We start from the raw sequence: 20,278 nt of genomic DNA, 5'->3' as shown, positions 1-20,278 counted from the left end.
TATAACAGCCCGATGTAATGCTATCACATTCCTTGCTTTAGCCTTGGGTCGAAACTTTGACTTTTTTTTTGCCTCGCAAATTATTTATTCAAGCCTTCGTTCTTGTCTGATCTTTGTAGGCTTAGTTTTATCTGTCTAAAGCGTACTGCCGTTTTTCTGACCTTCGGCAGCCCCATTCCTCGCAGTCTAGTTCTATTTACAAATCTTGATTTTTCGGCTCTCGCCTACTCCTCTTCCAGAGTTAGCCTCCGTAGGAAATAGCTCTGATTATATCTACTGTAAACCAAGAAGTTTTTTGAGAATTTAGTTGTCATGGTGCACGACGTAAACACTCAAACTTTCTTAGCTGCTCACAAAAATACAAAATTATTAACCCCAAATAACTTGATCCCAGAGTCACCTGGGCCGGTCAAATTCTGCGACCAACTTGTGAAATACTTTGCTAATAAAATCTGTGTTTCCAGCTTATTACTACTTCTTTTTTTTCTGTGTTGTCCTGTCTGGTCAAAGGCAATCGCCCACATAGGCGACATGCCTCCAAATGGTGGTCAGCTAACTTATGGCTGATTCCGCAATAAGCTAATGAATCATTTCTTGTTCTTTTTCCTTTTCAGTATGGGCAGGAGGATACTGGGTTGTTCTGCAAGTGCTCTTATCTAGTAGGGTAATTTATGATCTATTGTAAAATGTGTGGCGATAAAATTGAAGTGTATGAGATACATTAACCATTTCTGTGTACTGGTGTTTAGATTCCTGTCCCGCACATCTGATCCACTGCTGCTAAGCGTTCCAAAGCTTCATCGAGTTCCCGCAGGAGGACCATAAACGGTTGGCAGAATGACATCTGTGTTAGGCTGCGTAATTTTCACTGGTAGCCATTCGACATTGGCGAAAGAAATGTCCACTGCTAAAGTGTTATCTTAATCAACAACGCTAAACTATCGCCTCGTCTTTTCAGTTGTGGCTATACAACGAGCCCTCATCATTCAAACATGTCAGTGCCATTATCGTGTACAGTGTATTCGATTATAAAAATATTTTAAGAAAGTGGTTGACCCATTCAGCCATCATTCCGATTTCGTCGAAGTATTTTTGCAGGCTCCCGCTGATGCTGAATGAATGATGAGTGAATTTGTGCTCACTGTCAACATCGAAAATATCTTTAGGCTCAGAGAAAGTTCGGACAGCGCAACAGCCAATTGCCGTGGGCGCATTTTTGGCTTTCTTCAGCAAAATCTTTCCAAGTTTCACTATAAAAATTCATAATCGTTGTTTTTTTTCTTGCTGGTGTTCTCGCTCACCACACCACATTGCGTTCCCCGCCGCGGTTGTCTAGTGGTTATGGTACTCTACTGCTAACGCTAACGTTGCGGGATTGAATCCCGGCTGCGGCGGCTGCATTTAAGATGGAGGCGATCTTGTTTGGTGCCCCTGTGCTTAGATGTAGGGGCACGTTAAAGAACCCCATGTAAATTTCCGGAGCCCTCCACTACGGCATCTCTCATACTCAAATCGTTCTTTGGAGACGTGAAACCTCTGATATTATTAAATGAGAACGCATTGTGATTCAATCTTTCCAGATTACCATGAAATAAATATTCTCGGAGACTGTCCGTCTTGGTTTATCCTCTTATCAAACAAATCTCTTTCTAGGAAGAAAAACTATGAACACGCGCAATACGCCGGCAACACAAAACTTGGAAAGTAACGTGCATGTCAATACAAATGCATTGTAGGCGCGATGCGAAACAAATGTAGATATAAAGCACTTTCTATAAAGTTTCAATAAATTTTGTAAAAGACAATAAAATCCCTTTGCAGGACTTAAAGCGAAACCATCTTAGAGCATTAGACATACCACAGAAATAAAAAAAAACGAAATTTTGAAAACAAACGCGTGTCGTAGTTGTGTCGCTTTGAGGGCTGTTAGATAAGCTGTCGAAAGCTAGACAGACAATTCGCGCCTTTTTGATGTCTTCACAGAACAAGGTTCTCTGAGGATTCTCCCAGTATGGGGACATTTCAGGTGCCGCGCTAAACCTCTCTAAATCCCGGTATTTTTTCATCGGCTATCCCAACTCCACACTTAGGTCCACATCTCTTCTTCAGCCGGCTGCGTCTCTTCGCATTTTAGGAATTCTATACAACCACTACGGCATTTGTAACTCCATTTGGTCAAACGCCCTCGATGAAGTAAAACAAGAAATTGAGAACGCCCGGCAATTCGACTTCCAGCTTCTTGAGCGGAGGTATCTTGCGCAGACTGTGTTCTGCGGTCGCATTTGGTACCTTTCTCACGTGGAACAGCCGCCTTTATGCATCGTGAGGTCATTGCAGCCTGCCTTGTGTTTCTTCTTTTGGTCTGGCGGCACTGAGTTGGTTTCTCGTGCGGCGTTAGGACAGCAACGTTCCCAGGGAGGTTTTGTTTTCCCTTCGGTATCAATACGCTGCCGGCTATTGGCCCTGCGCTTCCTGTTGCGCCTCGTACAAGGAGAGGAATCCCCCGCGCGAACTCTGGCATATTATTTTCTAGGCACTCACCTTCGGTATTTATTGCCTAATGTGCGCCTTAATCAGGGCCCACAATCATTAGTACTTCCTTAATTTTATGCAACAGCTGTCGCATTTTTTCGTCATATCCAGTCGACTTGCCCTGATTTAGATGTGTTAGACAATTCTGTCGTTGACACAACAGCCGCGTTGTTGCTCCCGTTAGTTCCTCCAGCACGCCGCACCCGCTCTAGTCGTGTGTCTTGGAGCACGCTGACGGCATCATTTCTACCTGGCCACCTCCGGGATTTCATGTGGCGGCTTGGGTGGGGCGTTCTTCCTACCCTTGACCGCCTAGAAAGGTGGAGAATGGTCCAGTCATCAACATGTCCGAACTGCTCCCTACGGGAAACAAATCAGCATTTGTTAAGGCAATGTGTCGTTGCTCGTGTTTTCTGGAGGGCTGTGCTTGCAGGATTTCGTGGCCTCGGAGTAAACCGCTTTGTTTCTTCTGGACGTTGTTCTCGAGGCCGCTTTGCCTGCCTTCTTATTGTTGCTGGTGCCTACTGTCTTTGGCGTAACCGTTGTGAAGCTGTTGCAGCAGGTCGTCGCCGCCGTGCTCTCTTCCCGATTTTGGAGTGACTGTATAAAGAAATAATATCTGTGTTGTCGGAGGAACTCTTCATTCTGGGTGAGGAGGAATTCCTTCGACACTGATCCTGCCGTTTTGTGTTCATCTGTGAGAGACGTGTAAGACTTGTTTTCAGGCCTGCCTGGTATTGGTAGGTTAATCTTTGTTTAGTACTCATACAAATACCTTGTAAATACTATGTAAATATCTGACATATTGATCTCTACATTTCATTTGTGTGTTCTTCGTTTACCATGTATTGTGCATATGTAGATATTGTTTTTGTAACAATTCCTGTTTAGTTGGGTAAGTTGTGTATGTTGGGTTCCGTTTACATATGTACACATATCTTTTTGTAACAACTTTTGGTGTGTCTGTGGATATTGTGTTCTGTCGCAATGTTCTGTTGGATTGTAATTGATGTTCACTGTCTGTGAGAATAAATTTCTCTAAACAAACCAAAGTGGACATATTCCAAAACAAAAATCAGCTTAGAGATGGACAAAACTACTCCATTGATGAGTGGCTTGGCACGGCTCAGCTACCGATGCGGTCCCCTCGCACCGTTGGATTAGAGTGTACTAGAAGTACACTGTAGTTTGGTGTCGGCAGATGTCGAAGCTCGAGCCTTCCCTTTACCAGCAATGTCGGGCCAGGTAAAGTAGATTTCATGGGGGGCGCAGGCCTGAACTTTCGTGCTAGTGGCTGTGCCTGGGTCTGAGGTGGTGCTCGCTCTTTGCTGAGTTCTTGAGATCATTCTAGATGCGTTGTGCCGCGGCAGCACTATAGACAACGGCCGGACTCTGCATTCCGGCCGTAGTTGAGTATACCATCTGTATGTTCCACGTATTGTAACTAAAAACAAGTGCCTATTGTATGAGCAAGCTATTTGGGAACGTTTTATCACAGACAAGTACTGAGCCCTTCTTGTTTAGCATATGCAGCTACCTGATGAACTAGGTGCTTATATAGTTATTCTCAATATAATTGTCTTCATTGCTTGCATTTGCTACTATTTTAAATCAGGAATGTAATTTTCTAATCGCAGTGATAATTGTAACAATAAATTTATATAATAAGTATATGCCCATTACTTATCATCGGAAGAACGATCACAGAGCTCAGAGGCAGGGCAAAGTTGTTGAAAGTTCCCAAAGTCAACTAGACGAAAGGTCGGAGTGTATAGTCTCGTGAAGAATCGCTATGTAGACACGTTCTTTTTCCATGGCTCTCAGTGGGCATGTGACGTTACTTGGACATCCGCAGCCCAAATTTTTAACGTCTCAGCTCTCGTCGTGTCTCTCTGTATAATGCGAGAGCTACATGATATTGTCGCAGCAGCATAGCATTGGTTCATTCGGCAAGGAGTCGGGTCTAAGTATACTTGCTTGACGGCATATCTCGCTTGAAAAAACAGTGTTACGAATTCCCTACCGGGTGATGTCCCCTTACCTCGAACTGTATGCACGCAATGAGTAAGCGCCGAGAAGCTTATTCGCATCTTTACTTTAAAGAATGGAACAAAACCAGAAAGCAGATCGAAATATCTCCATCCAGACCCGGCTAGTAAAACCAACATATTCAAATAATAAGAATATCCGGGGTTTTACGTCCCGAAACTAAGATATCATTAGGAGAGACGCCGTACAGGGGGACTTCGGAAATTTCGACTATCTGGTGTTCTTTGAATGTACTGAGATCGCACACTACATGGGCCTCTACCATTTCGCCTCCACCTAAATGCGACCGTCGCAGCCTGGATCGAATGCGCGCGACCTTCGAAGTTAGCAGGCGATGACGTTAACCACTGCTCCATCGCGGCGGACTACTCGCGTATTCCGATCGCCACCCCTTCAATAGGTGGAACATCGCTAGCAAGGCGTGCACCATTAGAACACGAAAAAAAAAAACAAGTCATACAAACGGCTCATAATAAGTTTGTTCAAACATTCGTAAAAATTGATGTGTTCATCTCTTATATGGCGTCATCTTTCAACGCTCCAATTGCCTGTAGGAGCCCGACTCGCACCGGCGGTTTGTCACGGTGCGGCTCCCGCTGTACGTGACGCTGGCTTTCCCGGCATTTGTCGCAGCCGTGGGAGATGCGGCCCCTCGATGGACGAGCGTGGAGCGGCGCTCGCAGCTGGAGCTGAGCTTCGCGTACGGGCCGGCTATGTGGTCCGAACGGCCTCTTGGCACGCGAGCCCCACCGAAGGCGAAGGTTTCAGTGACTAGGGTGTCCCTAGCTCGCGATGGCAGGCTCAGTGTCCACTTGCTCACCAAAGCGCTCTTCCACGGTAAGTGTCGACATGACCAAGAAATGTATTTTTTTTTATCTGAGAGTTTGTGCCGGATCGCTACAGTCATTTCCGTGCTGTGGTGCGTGTGGCTTTAAATTTGAACTTGTTGTGAAAAACACTTGGCGCTATTTTATAGAAACTTGCAAGTGCCAGGCACTGCGGCATAGGCGTGCTTACGGGGGCTTACGGGGGTGGGGGGTAGGAGGCGACCGCCTCCCTCAAACCGCCTTAGTAGTTACTAAGGCGCCGCGGACTTGGCGCCCTTAAATTGATACTCGTACTTCATGCTGTCCAAAGCCGACCAGCCTGCATTGAAGCAGCACTCTTCGTTAAAAGTATTATTACACTGTAAATAAAAGATGCAAGGCGCCATACCCCGAAGTCTCGGCAAGTCTTGTTGCTTGCGTGATATTCCCGGAAAAGGTCGCGCGTTGAGCCGACACTACTACTATCTTCAAAACTTGGCTTGCCACGGCTGACTGCGTGATGTCATGCTCCCGAAGAGGCCCCTAAAATCGTAACTGCAGAGTGAAAGGGGCAGCAGCAGTCACGTGCTTTTGCAGGGGCGGTGGGGTTTTTCGGTGACGCCGTCGTCTGAATCGCCACTCATGTGACCGCGTTGTTGAGAGCGAGCTAGAGTTCTTAATGTGCATTTTTATGCAGCTGTTGCACTTTAAAGATGATGCAGTGTGTTAGAAGCCTACAGTGAGCGTTGGTCTTGACGCGAGTTCAGTTCATCGTTAGAACATAGCTCATTCGCGACGGCATGGTTCGAACTGATTTTCGTTTCAAAAAGGAGGGCATGCGGAAGTTTCGGGTTACCTTGCGCATTCCCGAAACAGTTGTAAAAGCTCAAAGAATGCAAATCTCCGGAGAAGAAGCGCTTTGCATTACCCTTCAGCGGCTGGCATATCCAAACCGACCGAAAGATATTAAGGACTTTTTCCGACATAGCTTGACGATGTCGTCCTTGACGACAGAGGTCTTGAGACATATCAAGAGAAGTTATTCCACCTCTTGGACGATGTAAATAACCACAGCTGGCTCGTCATCGACCAGCTGGAGAACTTTTCGAAGGTAAGAAGCAATAAGAGCCAAATGAAAGCTGCGTTTTGGAGATTTTGGTGTACCTGTTTCCAATAATGTTATTTTTCCAGGCCATTTACGCTAAAGGAGCCCGACTTACTAACTGTTGGGGCTTCACTGACGGCACTGCGCCTGCTAAATGCCAACGCACAAGACAGCAGCCGCTATACTTTAGTGGGCACAAAAAGTTCCATGCCCTGAAATACCAGCCAATAATCTGCCCTAATGGCATCATTTGCCATCTGGATGGATGTTATCCAGGCAGCAAGCATGATGCTGGTAAGATAAAAACATGTCGCATGCCTGAAAGTCACATTTTTTTTCCACGTTCGCGTGGGAAGATCACGTCGAAAAGTACAAAATAAACTAAAATTCCTAGACGAAAGACTTCACACTGTGTATCGAAATAACGTGTTTTAAGTTTACCTATGTGTACACGTTGCTTTTTATCCTAGTCTTTGGTGTTTTATTTGTGGGCCTTTCTGTTTTCAATTCTATTAATATGGTTAACGCTGATCCCTGATAAACATCTATATTGTAAGATGGAAAAATAAAGTACGTTAAATGAGCAGGTACACTGAAATCCTGCGATGGCATCTTGCTTACTCTGTTGCTGCTCTTCTATTTTCTAACACACGTGTAAGAAATGTTTGATCAGGAGGCGTAGTAGTGCTAACGCACTATTTAATTTCACTTTTCTCTCAGGCTACTTTGGCAATAGCCTGGCTTACACGAAGCTCGAAAAGCTCGTGCACTTCTACTGCATTTACGGGGATCCTGATACCCACTGCGTGTACTACAGCTGAAAACTTACGGTGGCGCATCACTGACACCAGAACAATGCACCTTTAAGAAGGCAGTGAGCAGCGTGAGGCTGACCGTAAAATGGGAATGACGATAGTTATAGCGCGAGAACAAAACGACGACACAGAGACAAGAAGGACACGAAAACACTTCTTGTCTCTGTGTCGTCGTTTTGTTCTCTTGCCCCGCCGCAGTGCTCTAAGGTACTCGGCTGCTGACCCGCAGGGTGACGGTTCGAATCCCAGCTGCGGCGGCTGCGTTTCCGATGGAGGCGGAAATGTTGTAGGCCCGTGTGCTCAGATTTGGGTGCACGTTAAAGAACCCCAGGTGGTCTAAATTTCCGGAGCCCTCCACTACGGCGTCTCTCATAATCAGATCGTGGTTTTGGGACGTTAAACCCCACATATCATCATCATCATCGTTTTGTTCTCGCGCTATAACTATCGTCATGCCATACCACCTAGCCCAAGCTGCCACACTTCGTAGAATGGGGTTTTGGTAAGGTTGCTGTGCTTCGTTTTCTTTGAAAAAACAAACAAACAAAACAAAACAAAATATTTTTCGTCAGGATGTGTAGAGTGACTGACTTGCTGGCAAACTGTCACACCTGCCTATGGCCACACTTGCACAGGTCTCGCACTATTTTGACCAAGAACCACCGTGCTTGGAAGTGCACTAAACCACCCGTTACATTTTGTACTTGCTTATGGAAACAATGAAGTCTGTAACACACCAACACTGTTTTTATTCATGTGCCTCCCAGTCATTCTTCTTGCTAGGTCACCTATTTCGTTGCTGAATTTTTCGATTGCATACAACACTCTTAACCAAGTGCAGGTGTTCCTGTTGCCGATTGATCACCTGAAATTCGTGTTGTCTTTCAGCAAGCGCCAGCTTGCGCTCCTCCAGGTGAAGATGCCTCTGTTCATTGGCAATTTTTTTTCAGTCTCGAGGTTATTGTGCTACAGCTCAAGTTCACGCGTTTGACGCATGGTCAACGACTGTAAGTCCATGATTTGAAGGCCTCTGATTCCTGCAAATTTAGAGAAATGAGGTGATTCAATTAGGCTGTGCACATACACATATCACGTATCATAGAAAGCCTAATCGATGAACTCGTAACACAAACACAAGCCTTTCGTTCTATGCTGTCGAACATGAATTAGTGATGGTGATCACGATGATTAGAACTTTATTTTGGTCTAGAAAAGGGGCACTTACTTTTTTACATTTCTGGTGTCTTCTCGCCTGCCGTAACCAGTCATGAGGTAGACTAGATCTTTCAGGCCTCTGAGTTTGAGCTGCTGGCCTACTACGCGTGTCAAGTTGTCTAATACTTCAATCCGCTGTATGTCGTCCCCAAAGGATTCGCCACTTTAACTTCTATTAAAATTACTAGGTCCTCCTCTGTCGTGAAATATCGTCGGGGCTCTTTTTTCTTGTAGCCGAAGTTCCGCCACACTTGGGGGTGTCCCCGGGAAAGTATCGCCACCACTTGTGAAGGGGGCTGCCAATTGGTTCTTCATTCTGTGGATTGCGCTCCTGAATACGCTCGCAAGCTCGTCCGCTGCGCACGCTTCGCTGAAGAGAAGAAATCAGCGGGTCAGCGGCTCGCTCCGTAAACCGACCGGATTTTGCAGCAGAGTGCACATGCGCAGTTCACCTCTTTTGTCACCCGCTGATCCGCTGCGCCGATATGAGCGGGGGCGTGGCTCGTGCCGCGCATGTGCTGTTGGTGTCTCCCCTCACTCGCTGGGCTCGCTAGCCCGCTGAGCCGCTCAGCTATTACCGTAATAGCTGAGCAGCTCTAGTAAAACACTCACTGGACGCATCAACGCGCTCAATTGATTGATTGATATGTGGGGTTTAACGTCCCAAAGCCACCATATGATTATGAGAGACGCCGTAATGGAGAGCTCCGGAAATTTCGACCACCTGGGGTTCTTTAACGTGCACCTAAATCTGAGCACACGGGCCTACAACACTTCCGCCTCCATCGAAAATGCAACGGCCACAGCCGGGATTCGAACCCGCGACCTGCGGGCCGAGTACCTTAGCCACTAGACCACCACGGCGGGGCTCGAGGCGCTCAAGTGTCTTCCTTTTGGGCACCTCTTTCAACGAACGCTTCCTACATGCGTTCGTAATCTATTCAGGGATGTCGCCACCGCCTTCGTGCCTTCAATGCAGCACAAACGTGTTGATAACACGTTGTTTTCAGGATGTGCAGCACAAACGCTACAAATGCGTCTCAAACACACTGCATTAAGGCGGTATCAGGTTACGTTCAAGTCAACGAGGTGAGGGTTCCGGTTGCTAGGGGCGAGGATAAGCGCGCACCAGCAGCTGTGGCCGTGGGAGAGGGCAGTGTATAGTTCCCGACCGACGCAGTGACTAGAAAATGCATTCACATTTAAAAGTTTCGCTTTTCCAGCTCATCTCTCAGATGGCGCCGGCCGCTCGGTGCGTCGAAAATCGGCGTGGGCGCCCCGTGTGGTGGTCTGGTGAGACTGTTTTCACAACAAATCCGTGGAGGGCAGAGCTACAGCAGAGCAGCACCTTGAGACCGTAGGCATCATTTCTTTTTTTTTTTTCGTTACGGCGCGGTGCTCACCCTTCTCGTTTTTTTCTTCCCTCTCTCTTTCGCTTTGGTGGGGCTAGCGTGGCACAAGCGCCATTCGTTTGCGGCCTGCGTGCGGTGATTGCGGCTTGTTCTGCTCTGTTCTGTCGGTCTGCTTTGTTCGCGGCATGCGGGTTTGTATTTCGCTTGTGGCTGGAGGTGTGATGCAACATTGCACGAGCCTTCAGACCGAGAGAATGGAATATAAAGGTATCTTCAAGACAGACAGACAGACAAAGAACTTTATTGGGTCCTGAGAAACGCTGCTCCTTTAGAGCGACGTCGCGGGCCGCTCCCACGTAGCCGCGTCGTGGGCTCTCTGGACAGCCCGTAGTTGTGGTAGCAACTCTGAACTTCGTAAGGCAGAGTCCTTATATCGTCTTGAGGATGGGTTTATTGGATGGTGAGGAACCGGTTTATTCGGCCAGGCTCGAGCTAAATCACGCTGTTGATGATATTTACGACGGCGAGACGAGTCGTAGTGAGATTTTCAAGTGTCTTGAGAGAGGCCGGTGTTAACACGGGCCTGGTGACGGCAGTGTGCGAGACGAGATAGAAATTCTTCAAAGAAAGGAGCCGTCGAGGGTGCAGAAGCCGAAAGGAAAGAGACATCCATAGAGAAACTCGGCGAGCGACTATGGACGAGAAAAAATGGAGAAAAGCCGGTAGTGCGTTGAGCAGCCGTATTATAGGCGAATGTCACGAAGGGTAGAATTGCATCCCAGTTCGTGTGGTTGGGGTGAATGTACATGGCGATCATGTCCGATAGGGTCCGATGAAACCGTTCAGTCAATCCGTTGGTCTGCGGGTGGTAGCTAGAAGTGGTCTTGTGAACAGTGTTCGAGGCACGCAAAACTTGCTCGACAATGGAAGAGAGAAAGACTTTGCCACGATCACTCAGGAGAATGCGTGGAGCTCCATGACGCAAAAAGATGTGGCGAAGAAAGAAATGGGCGATCTCAGTGGCAGTCCCAGATGGTATAGAAGCTGTTTCTGCGTAGCGGGTAAGGTGGTCGACGGCCGTGGCAATCCAGCGATTCCCATTGGATGATATAGGAAGAGGGCCATACAAGTCGACTCCAACGACTTCAAAAGGCGAGGCGGGACAAGGAAGAGGTTGCATTAAACCAGCTGGAGCAGTTGTCGGTCGTTTTTGTCGTTGGCATTGGACACAGGAGACGACGTACTTAGCGACGGCTGAAGAGAGGCCAGGCCAAAAACAACGAATTCGTATTTTGTCGTAAGTCTTGTGATAGCCTAGATGAGTGGCGGTTGGATCATCATGAAAGGCTTCCAGAACTTCACGTTGCAGAGAACGTGGGATGACGGGTACCCACTTGTTGCCATCGATGTGGTAATTTTAGCGACATAAAGCATCACCGACAAGCTTAAATTAATTAAGTTGTCGACGGAGTCTGGCGTTTGAAGAAGTAGTAGAGCCGGTCAAGCGGTCAACAATGATGCGGCAGTATGGGTCGACACGTTGTTGTGAAACAAGCACGGATAGGGTGGCAGGTGATGAACTTAGCGCTGCGATTGGAGAGGTGCTGTCGTTTTAGAGTATCGATGGTGAGTGGCTACCGTTGGGCAAAGGACAACGCGATAGAGCATCAGCATCTTGATACTTCTTCCCAGATCTGTAGGCGACATCGAAATCATACTCCTGCAAGCGAAGCGCTCAGCGACCAAGGCGACCCGATAAGTTTTTCAGCGATGAAACCCAGCATAGGGCGTTATGGTCGGTCACGACGGTAAAATGACGGCCGTAAAGATATGGTCAGAATCTTTGCACTGCCCAAACAACAGCAAGGCACTCCTGCTCAGTGATAGTGTAGTTCTTTTCTGAAGCGGTAAGAGCACGACTTGCGTAAGCAACGACGCGTTCGCGTGAGTTTTTGTCACGCTGCAACAGTACCGCATTAAGACTATGACTACTTGCGTCGGTGTGAAGGATGGTGGGTGCGGTGGAATCGAAGTGGCACAGTACCGGATCCGACGTGAGGGCTTGCTTCAATGCCGTGAAAGGGCTTTCGCAGTCTTCGGACCAAATGAAGGGGACGTTCCTTGCAAGGAGTTGATGGAGCGGAGACGCAAGTTCCGCGAAGTCACGTATGAAGCGCTGGAAGTAAGAAGATAACCCAAGAAAGCTGCGCAGGTCCGTTTGACGTAGTGGACGAGGAAAATCGAGGACGGCGGCAAGCTTCTCGGGGTCGGGCTTTATTTCTCCTTTGCTGACAAGGTGGCAAAGAACCTTGGTTGTCTTGCTAGCAAAGGTACATTTCTTGGTGTTAAGCTGTAGACCAGCTTTTGCAAGGCATGTGAGGACTTCGTCAAGACGTTGTAGATGCTGCGAGAATGTGGATGAAAACACTACTATGTTATCGAGATAGCACAGACATGTTTTCCATTTCAAACAACGCAATACGCCATCTATCATGCGTTTGAAGGTGGCGGGCGCATTACAGAGTCCGAAAGGCATCGCATTAAACTCGTACAACCCATCTGGCGTTGAAAAGGCGGTCTTCTCTTTATCAGACTCCGACATTGGTATCTGCCAGTAGCCTGACCTAAGGTCGAGGCTAGAAAAATACTCTGCGCCCTGTAATGAATCCAATGCATCGTTGATCCGAGGGAGGGGATAAACATCCTTGCGCTTTATTTTGTTTAGCGCACGGTAATCAACGCAGAAACGCACTGTCCCATCTTTCTTTTCAACGAGAACAACTGGGGATGACCAGGGACTCGAGGAAGGACGTATGATGTTGCGTCTTAGCATGTCTGAGACATTTTCCTCGATGATCTTGCGTTCTGCTTGAGACACGTGAAATGGACGCCGATGTACAATACGAGAGCCGTCAGTCTAGATGCTGTGAGTAGCGGTGGTAGTCATGCTGAGGGTGGGCGAGTTCACGTCAAATAGAGAACGGTGTCTATTTAACAGGGTGAGCAAATCTTCAGTTTGATCAGGTGTTAGGTCAGTGCTTATTGTTGCCGACACAGGTGTGGCAGAGGCATTGAATGGCAGTGATTGTGACTTTGGGACATCGTTGTAGTGGTTGTTCGGAAGATTGATTGATATGTGGGGTTGAACGTCCCAAAACCACTATATGATTATGAGAGACGCCGTAGTGAAGGGCTCCGGAAATTTAGACCACCTGGGGTTCTTTAACGTGCACCCAAATCTGAGCACACGGGCCTCCAACATTTCCACCTCCATCGGAAATGCAGCCGCCGCAGCCGGGATTCGAACCCGCGCCCTGCGGGTCAGCAGCCGAGTACCATAGCCACTAGACCACCACGGCGGGGCGTTGTTCGGAAGAGTAACAATCGCAACAGGCTCACTGTCGACCGCGCAAGATACTGTTGAGCCACAGGCGAGCAGTACACACTCGGGCGTATGATTTGTGGCGGTTAGGTACGTAGACCCATCGAAGACGGGAATAAGCTCTGGTGTGATCACAATGCCCCTACGTAGGATATGGCCGTAAGGGAAAATTAGTACGTCACCATACACAATTTCGGTGCAATTAACACTTATAATTTCTTCGATGTATGGCCGAAGTACATAATCTGACGTGGTGACAAGGCCGATGCGTCCATTGTGTTCAAGCGGAGAAGAGTCAGTTGCATTTAGATGCAGGAGGTGCTGATGACATGATATGAAAGCGGACGCAGAAGACAAAAAATCCAACCGCAGAATGAGAGCGTGGGTGCACTCACGAAATACCGCGAAAACAATGTGATGACGAATGCCTTCTATGCAGACACGAACGGTACACTGTGCAAGTGGACGAATGAGAGCGTTGGTCGCCGCACGTAGAGGTGGGCCACCATAAGGCGTGGTGACTTTTCGAAGGCAGGAACAAAAATCAGCACGAATAATCGAAACGGCAGCGCCAGTGTCTACAAGAGCCTCAACGCGTACACCTTCTACAAACACTACTATCAAATTCGATGGCCGCTCTGGAGGAATTGTTAGCTGTCCGGTGGATGCAGTTTACCCTCCTAAAATTGCATTGGGGAGTTTTTCGCGTGGTCATTCGTGGAATGGGAGGCGGTCCGCAGAGGCGACGCTGAACGGCGACCTGGCGAAGGCGACCTGCGGCGAGATGTACGGGGATTCCCAGGCATGTTCATATGGTAGGTAGGAGACGGTGAACGGTAATAGGACGATCGAGAGGGTGGTCGTAGGTGGTTCTTGGTCGGACGGAAGCTTCGATGTTCTTCGAGAACGTAGCCGCATTGCTCGTCTTGTTGGCGCCTTCGACAAAACCGAGCGCTATGTCCTCGATAGCCGCAGTAGTAACAGATTGGTCGAGAAGGGCGCTGAGGTGCGTAGTAAGGTGGTGCACGCACTGGCGGTGATAACGAAGCCACAGGCATATGGTCTGCTGTTGTAGGCACAGAAACAGTGGGTGCGGCAGAGAGCGGGGCAACTTCGGCGTACGTGTGCGTCTGGCGGACGCAGGGACCGTTGGAACACGTCGGACGTGATGCGGAGGCGATCTTTTGTTTAATCAGGTCTCGCAAGCTAACTTTTTCAGAAGGGAAAGTAACTTCCGCAGCACAGGAAGAGCAGCGCCCGTGAAGCTCTTCACGAATAATGTCGCGAATAAGCGCACACAAATCGAGGGGTGCAGGCAAACGAATGTCGGTGGCATCGTAGCAAAGGCGAAGAGACTGAAGCTCGTCAAGTCGCTGACAGATGGTTATCACGTCCTGGGTGGTGGCAGGATTTTGCGTGGCGAGGGCGTGAAAGGCGACGGTGTTAATGCCTTTAATAATGTGGCGTACTTCGTCGTTTTGAGACATGCCGGTGTTAACGCGCTTGCACAGTGCAAGACACCCTCAATATAAGAGGTGTAAGATTCACCCGGCAGCTGCGTGCGTTCAGTGAGCTTCTTCTTTGCTGCCTCAGTGCGAACTGCAGGGACACCAAATATCTGACGAATTTGCTGCTGGAAAGTCTCCCAGTCGGGAAGATCCGGGTGGTGGTTCCAAAACCAAGTTTTCGCAACATCGGACAAGTAAAATGGGACGCTGCGCAACCTCTGTGGATTGTCCCACCTGTTCAAATCGCTGACGAGGTCGTAGTTCTTGATCCAGTCTTCGACATCATCGCCTCGGAGACCGGAAAACACAGGTGGATCACGCAGGCGAATGTTGTTGGGTGGAGCGAGTGGCGGTGGCTTCAGTAGGACGGCAACGTTGGATGGACCAAGGTTTTCTTGGGCCGCCATGGCAGGGGGTCGTATGCGGCAACCCGAGCGAAGCTTCAGCGAGAACGAGCGAGAGAACTTGAGGGAACGAAAAGCACCGTCCACCACTTGTGAGGAACCGGTTTATTCAGCCACGCTCGAGCTAAATCACGCTGGTGATGATATTTACAGATGAAGAAGATGTACAGGTGATGATGATATCAAAGAGAATAAAGAGCCATTTGCTTGTCGCGCTCACAGTATCTCCAAAACAGACAGACAGACAGACAAAGTACTTTATTGGGTCCTGAGAAATGCTGCTCCTTTAGAGCAGCGTCGCGGGCCGCTTCTACGTAGGAACGGGGAGGCCTAGCCTCAGCGCCGCATCGTGGGCTTTCTGGACAGCCCGTAGTTGTGGTAGGAACTCTGAACTTCGTAAGGCAGAGTCCCAGGGGATATATCGTCTTGACGATGGGTACTGGCGCGGCTGCTTTAAGTAAGACGACCCTGTGCGGGCATAACGAGACCTGAAGAAGTCTAAATATAATAATGTATAAATGGCTTCATTATGTGTCACCATGTGCCTTGATTTAGTATCCAAAAACGCAGAACTTATTTCAACCAGGGACTGCACTGTAATGGGACAAAAAGCTTGGCGGTGACACATCAGCCTTTGATATACAGAATTCAACATCAGGCCTGTGCCTTGCTTTAAATGTCTAATTCACACTTTTAGCAGGACGACCGATATCACACGGCCATGTCCTAACATGGTGTGCAGCCCAGCTGCACATATGCTGTCTCACTTCGCGCACGATTTCTTTTTCGATGTTCACAGAAAAAAATGCACAGATTTATACAAAACAAACAACCAAATGGACCTATTCCGAAAATTTAAAGCATTTATGTAAAGAGCCCAGGGGCAGTCTCTCTTTTTATAGTCTCGATTAACTTGCATCCAACGGCAGTAGTGTCGGCGGCAACATAAACAGCAAGTCCGGTCGATGGTGGCGGCACCTGCTTTTTCTATGGTGGTCCTGGATAGAACGGAAAAGGTTCGAGTCACGGCATCGGCACGGCTGCCATCAGACGAAGCTGCAGAAGAGATAACCATATCGTTAGCGGTACTCTACAGTGGTGCGGACGACACCCTTAATATTAGCGATTCTAAATCAGCGATTAGGAGCTATAATAAAGACTGGGTGTCCGAGGAGGTGGCTCGCATGCTTAACACCAGGGCCGGACGTCCCGTCAGGCAAGATTACTGAAGAGGCCTTGAAGTGGTTTCCTGCTCACATGGGGGACATTGCAACTATCAACACCCGCGGCCGTAGAACCAGCAACCGCAATGCCAACAGGCAAAGACTCATCAGCATCCCACCTAACCATAGCACGCCCACTTCGTCACGAGGCAACTTACCCTCCACGACGCAGTCACAAGGGTGCAGGCGCCACCATGGTTGTGAGGAGCACCGGCGGAGGAATGGCGTTGGCCATAGCCACCGACACCACCGCCAATACCACCCCCACCACTTTCGTTGCTGCGGCAACTAAAGTTGGTCCAGAATAGGCAAGGCAACAGAGGTGCGTTGACTGCTATCCAGAAGAGTTTCCTGCGACGTACCAGGACGTGCTTGGCTACTATATAAAATATCGGAAGAAATTTTTGCCACCCCTCTTGTGCCTGGACAGGTCGCAGGCGGTGGACCTAAGAAGGCTGCAGGTGGGCACGTTCACAAACCCCTACCATCTGCACCGCCTGTTCCACGCTGCACACGTCACCTGGCTGCCCTTGGTGCATGCAACAGGCCAATATGGCACATATACTTTGGTAATGCGCAAGAAAGGAAGATAGATCATGAAGAAAGGATGATGCCAACTGAGGGACCCTCCTAAATGGGGCGCCCTGCTGAGTGATGGCAAGCCGCCCTTGTCAGCGAGGCCCTAGAAGGCCGCTCAGTGGTCCAGGGCCGTCACCGAGGACCTCGAAAGATGTTCCTCAAACGATGTGTCCTGGGCAGCCTAGCCCTGGGCACAGCAACAACTGTTGGACAAATTAAGTTCATTCAACTCAACTCAACTTGCATGCACGCATCTAATCAAGACTAAAACCGAAAAATAAATGTTAAGTTACCCGTTGAATTATTGTTGACGTATTACATTGGATTATTGCCGAGTGCGCAAGCTTGCGTGCTGTTTGCTATGCCGTGTTTTAGAATATATTTTTGTTTGTTATAAACTCTCGGTTTGGACTAGTTCTTTGGATCACCGCCGGTGCTCGCTGGCGCGCCAAATAAGACCACATCTAAATTGACCATGCTCTCACGGTGCAGCTCGGGGGGCCGACACTTCAGCAGTTTGAATTAGCCCAGCGATTGCTTTTCTAATTATCTGGACAAGTGACAATATATGCGTATTTTTATTTGCGTTGAGTTATTTTTCGCTTCTATAGGTAGCGTAGATATTTTTAATTATCTCCAAATTGACCTAAAAATGTTTTCTTGCCTACTTTGCGGGTATTTATTTTGAAATTGGCGTACGACAGAACGGCTGAAATTCCGCATGACGTTCTCAGCATACTTATTTATAAAACTGCTAAATCCTTTTTTATAACAATTTTCAATGAAAAGATACAGTTGGCCTAACTTAAAAAACCCACCATGCAATGTAAAGTTGTGACGACGAATAAAAAACTTTTTTGATGTTTCTTGAACTTTTTTGATTTATTATCTTGTACATCAGCTTTCACAATAATTAAAAACATGTTGCTTAAGGTGGTTTTACTTGCAGTCACGGCCCATAGAATATAGAGCCCCTGAGCAATTGTAGATCAGACTTCCTGCCAGCTAAGTGTATGGAATGCAGGCCTATACTTCAGTATCTTAGAAGGCAATCAGCACTGAAATAGCGTCTGCTGCCTGTGGGTGATGTTTAATAAATATCCAAAACGATTTCCTTTTAATAACTTTGCGAACTTTATGTTGTATTGTTTTTTCTTAGTTAACGTGATTGGATCATTTTATTGAGAACTCCTATAGATAGAAGCTTTAGCAGTTCTATAAACGAGCATGCTGAGACCGTAGTGTGGAATTTGGGCTGACTTGTCGTACTCCATTTTCGAAATAAAAGCCTGCAAAGTATGCAAGAAAACATTTTTGGGCCGATTTTTGTTTTTTTTAAATATTTACGCTACCCAAAGGAGCAATGTATAATGTGGTCCAAGCGAAGACATGCATACACGTAGCGAAAAAGTTTCAGGTGCGTAGCTTTAGTAGATTTTGTGTAATTCATCGTCAAAGATGTACATTAGACTCACTGACAGCCAAGTGTACGGAATGCAGGCCTATACTTAAGTTTCTTAAAAGGCAATCAGCACTGAAATAGCGTCGGCTGCACTGTGGGCGATGTTTAAGAAATATCCGAAATGATTTACTTTTATTTGTATATTTTGTGTATTTCATCGCCAAAGTCGGAAAAAACAGCAAAGCATTATTAGTTTTGCTTTTGGGTGGAGTGCTTTGTGTGGAACTTCACCTCTTCGTCATTACTGACTTACTGTGCTTCGAAAAATGTTTTTTTTTTCTGTGGAACCAATTGTGGATCTCTTTTTACCACTCATCAGGCAATTATATATAAAGATTTGAAGTGAATTAAGGAGGTTGAGTGGCCATGCTTTGTTCGAACTTACGTGGAATTTCTCTGTTCAATTATTTTTAAGATCGTTTGAATCCGGTTGCTCGTTCCTAACAAAGGTAGATGGCATAGGGTTAAATTTGACTCATTTCTAGATATTTGCAGTTTTACTCGTTAGTACTTGCAAAACGGCCCATCACACACTGATTTTCATAGAAAATTTACCGCAAGTTACCACTCCCGACGAAAAAAAAATCCTGGGTACGTGGTAGCCGAGGATCATCAAGCGTTCCGAATTTTCTGTCCAGAAATCAATGCGATGGCACTGAACAAGCCTTCTGGAGCTGAGTTTCGGCACTCCCGACGAGATAAGCAGGCTGAAGGGGGAGCGCAAAGTAACAAGATGCGATTTTGGCTCCTTCTTACAGGTAAGGTGTTCATTTTCATGCATGCGTTTAGATTTACAGAAATTGCTCGTTAACATTCAACTTAGTAATATTCGTAGCGTGAGCTAAAGACCGAAATTTCTTTCAGAGCCTTATGATTCTGAGACAAACGATGAACCGTCCATCCACGTGAACGGAAATCAGCACCTCTTCGGGTTTCACCTTTTTGTCAAGGAGGCGACAACAGCCCGACTGAACTCAACAGCGATGAGAATAGGGCCCTACTATGAAGATCTTAAGCTGCACACCGAGTGAAGATGATCCTTCGCGGTCATTGCCGTCCGATTACCATCACACTGACAGGCGCACCAGGCTTATACATGGCCATATTTAGCCTCGGTTGAATTACTACACGCAAAAAGAGCCAGCAGACGATACGCGAAGGTTTTGCGCGCGCTGGTAGGACGAGTTTAACTGGCTTGAGTATAGCATCGAGAAAGACGCTGCATTTCGCTTTTACTCCCACCCTCTTCCGCAGCACAATTAACGTGGAAGGGCCGTTAAGTTCCATCATTCGTCGCCGTAGGCTTCAACAGACTGAAGAAATCAGTAGAGAAGGTCAGGCTTCATGAAAATTCTGAAAGTCGCTTAAAAAGCATCCTGTGAGTGATATTTCAGGAAATGTAAACCTGTTATAGTGAATTGATGCGTGTCGTTTTGAGAAAAGAAAAACGAAAAAGAAACCTAGAATTTGATGATTGATATGTGGGGTTTAACGTCCCGAAACCACTATATGATTATGAGAGACGCCGTAGTGGAGGGCTCTGGAAATTTCGACCACCTGGGGTTCTTTAACGTGCACCCAAATCTGAGTACACGGGCCTACAACATTTCCGCCTCCATCGGAAATGCAGCCGCCGCAGCCGGGATTTGAACCCGCGACCTGCGGGTCAGCAGCCGAGTACCTTAGCCACTAGACCACCACGGCGGGGCAGAAACCTAGACTTTTCACAGAGTATTGTTGACGTTGTGAGTCTAGTTGCGAAGGATAGCAGACTCTTTAGAGGACGTAAAGAAAGTGAGAAAAGCACCGAAATAAGTTTGTTCTTGGAGATCGTTAATATCGTGAA

At 47.5% G+C, this 20,278-nt stretch overlaps 1 protein-coding gene and 1 long non-coding RNA gene across 6 annotated transcripts in view; one reads left to right on the top strand and one right to left on the bottom strand.

Annotated features, from left to right (window-relative positions):
- The window catches only part of LOC119162225 (extracellular matrix organizing protein FRAS1), a 158,321-nt gene that overhangs the window by 80,784 nt on the left and 57,259 nt on the right, over positions 1-20,278 (top strand). For all 5 annotated transcript variants that reach the window (XM_075879063.1, XM_075879062.1, XM_075879064.1 and 2 more), the window contains exon 11: positions 5,136-5,418. In XM_075879063.1, the coding sequence (XP_075735178.1) occupies positions 5,136-5,418 (283 nt within the window). The remainder of the gene's footprint in view (positions 1-5,135; positions 5,419-20,278) is intronic.
- LOC142777163 (uncharacterized) lies at positions 8,033-8,886 on the bottom strand. Its single transcript, XR_012887954.1, has 2 exons — positions 8,533-8,886; positions 8,033-8,344 (listed from the first exon to the last, which is right to left on the bottom strand). It is a non-coding gene; the product is annotated as an uncharacterized LOC142777163 (long non-coding RNA).

Source organism: Rhipicephalus microplus, chromosome X (genome assembly GCF_043290135.1).
Source record: "Rhipicephalus microplus isolate Deutch F79 chromosome X, USDA_Rmic, whole genome shotgun sequence".
Taxonomy (NCBI): Eukaryota; Metazoa; Arthropoda; class Arachnida; order Ixodida; family Ixodidae; genus Rhipicephalus; species Rhipicephalus microplus.
The sequence above is the reverse complement of the archived record's forward strand: the minus strand, read 5'-3'. Positions and strand labels throughout refer to the sequence as shown.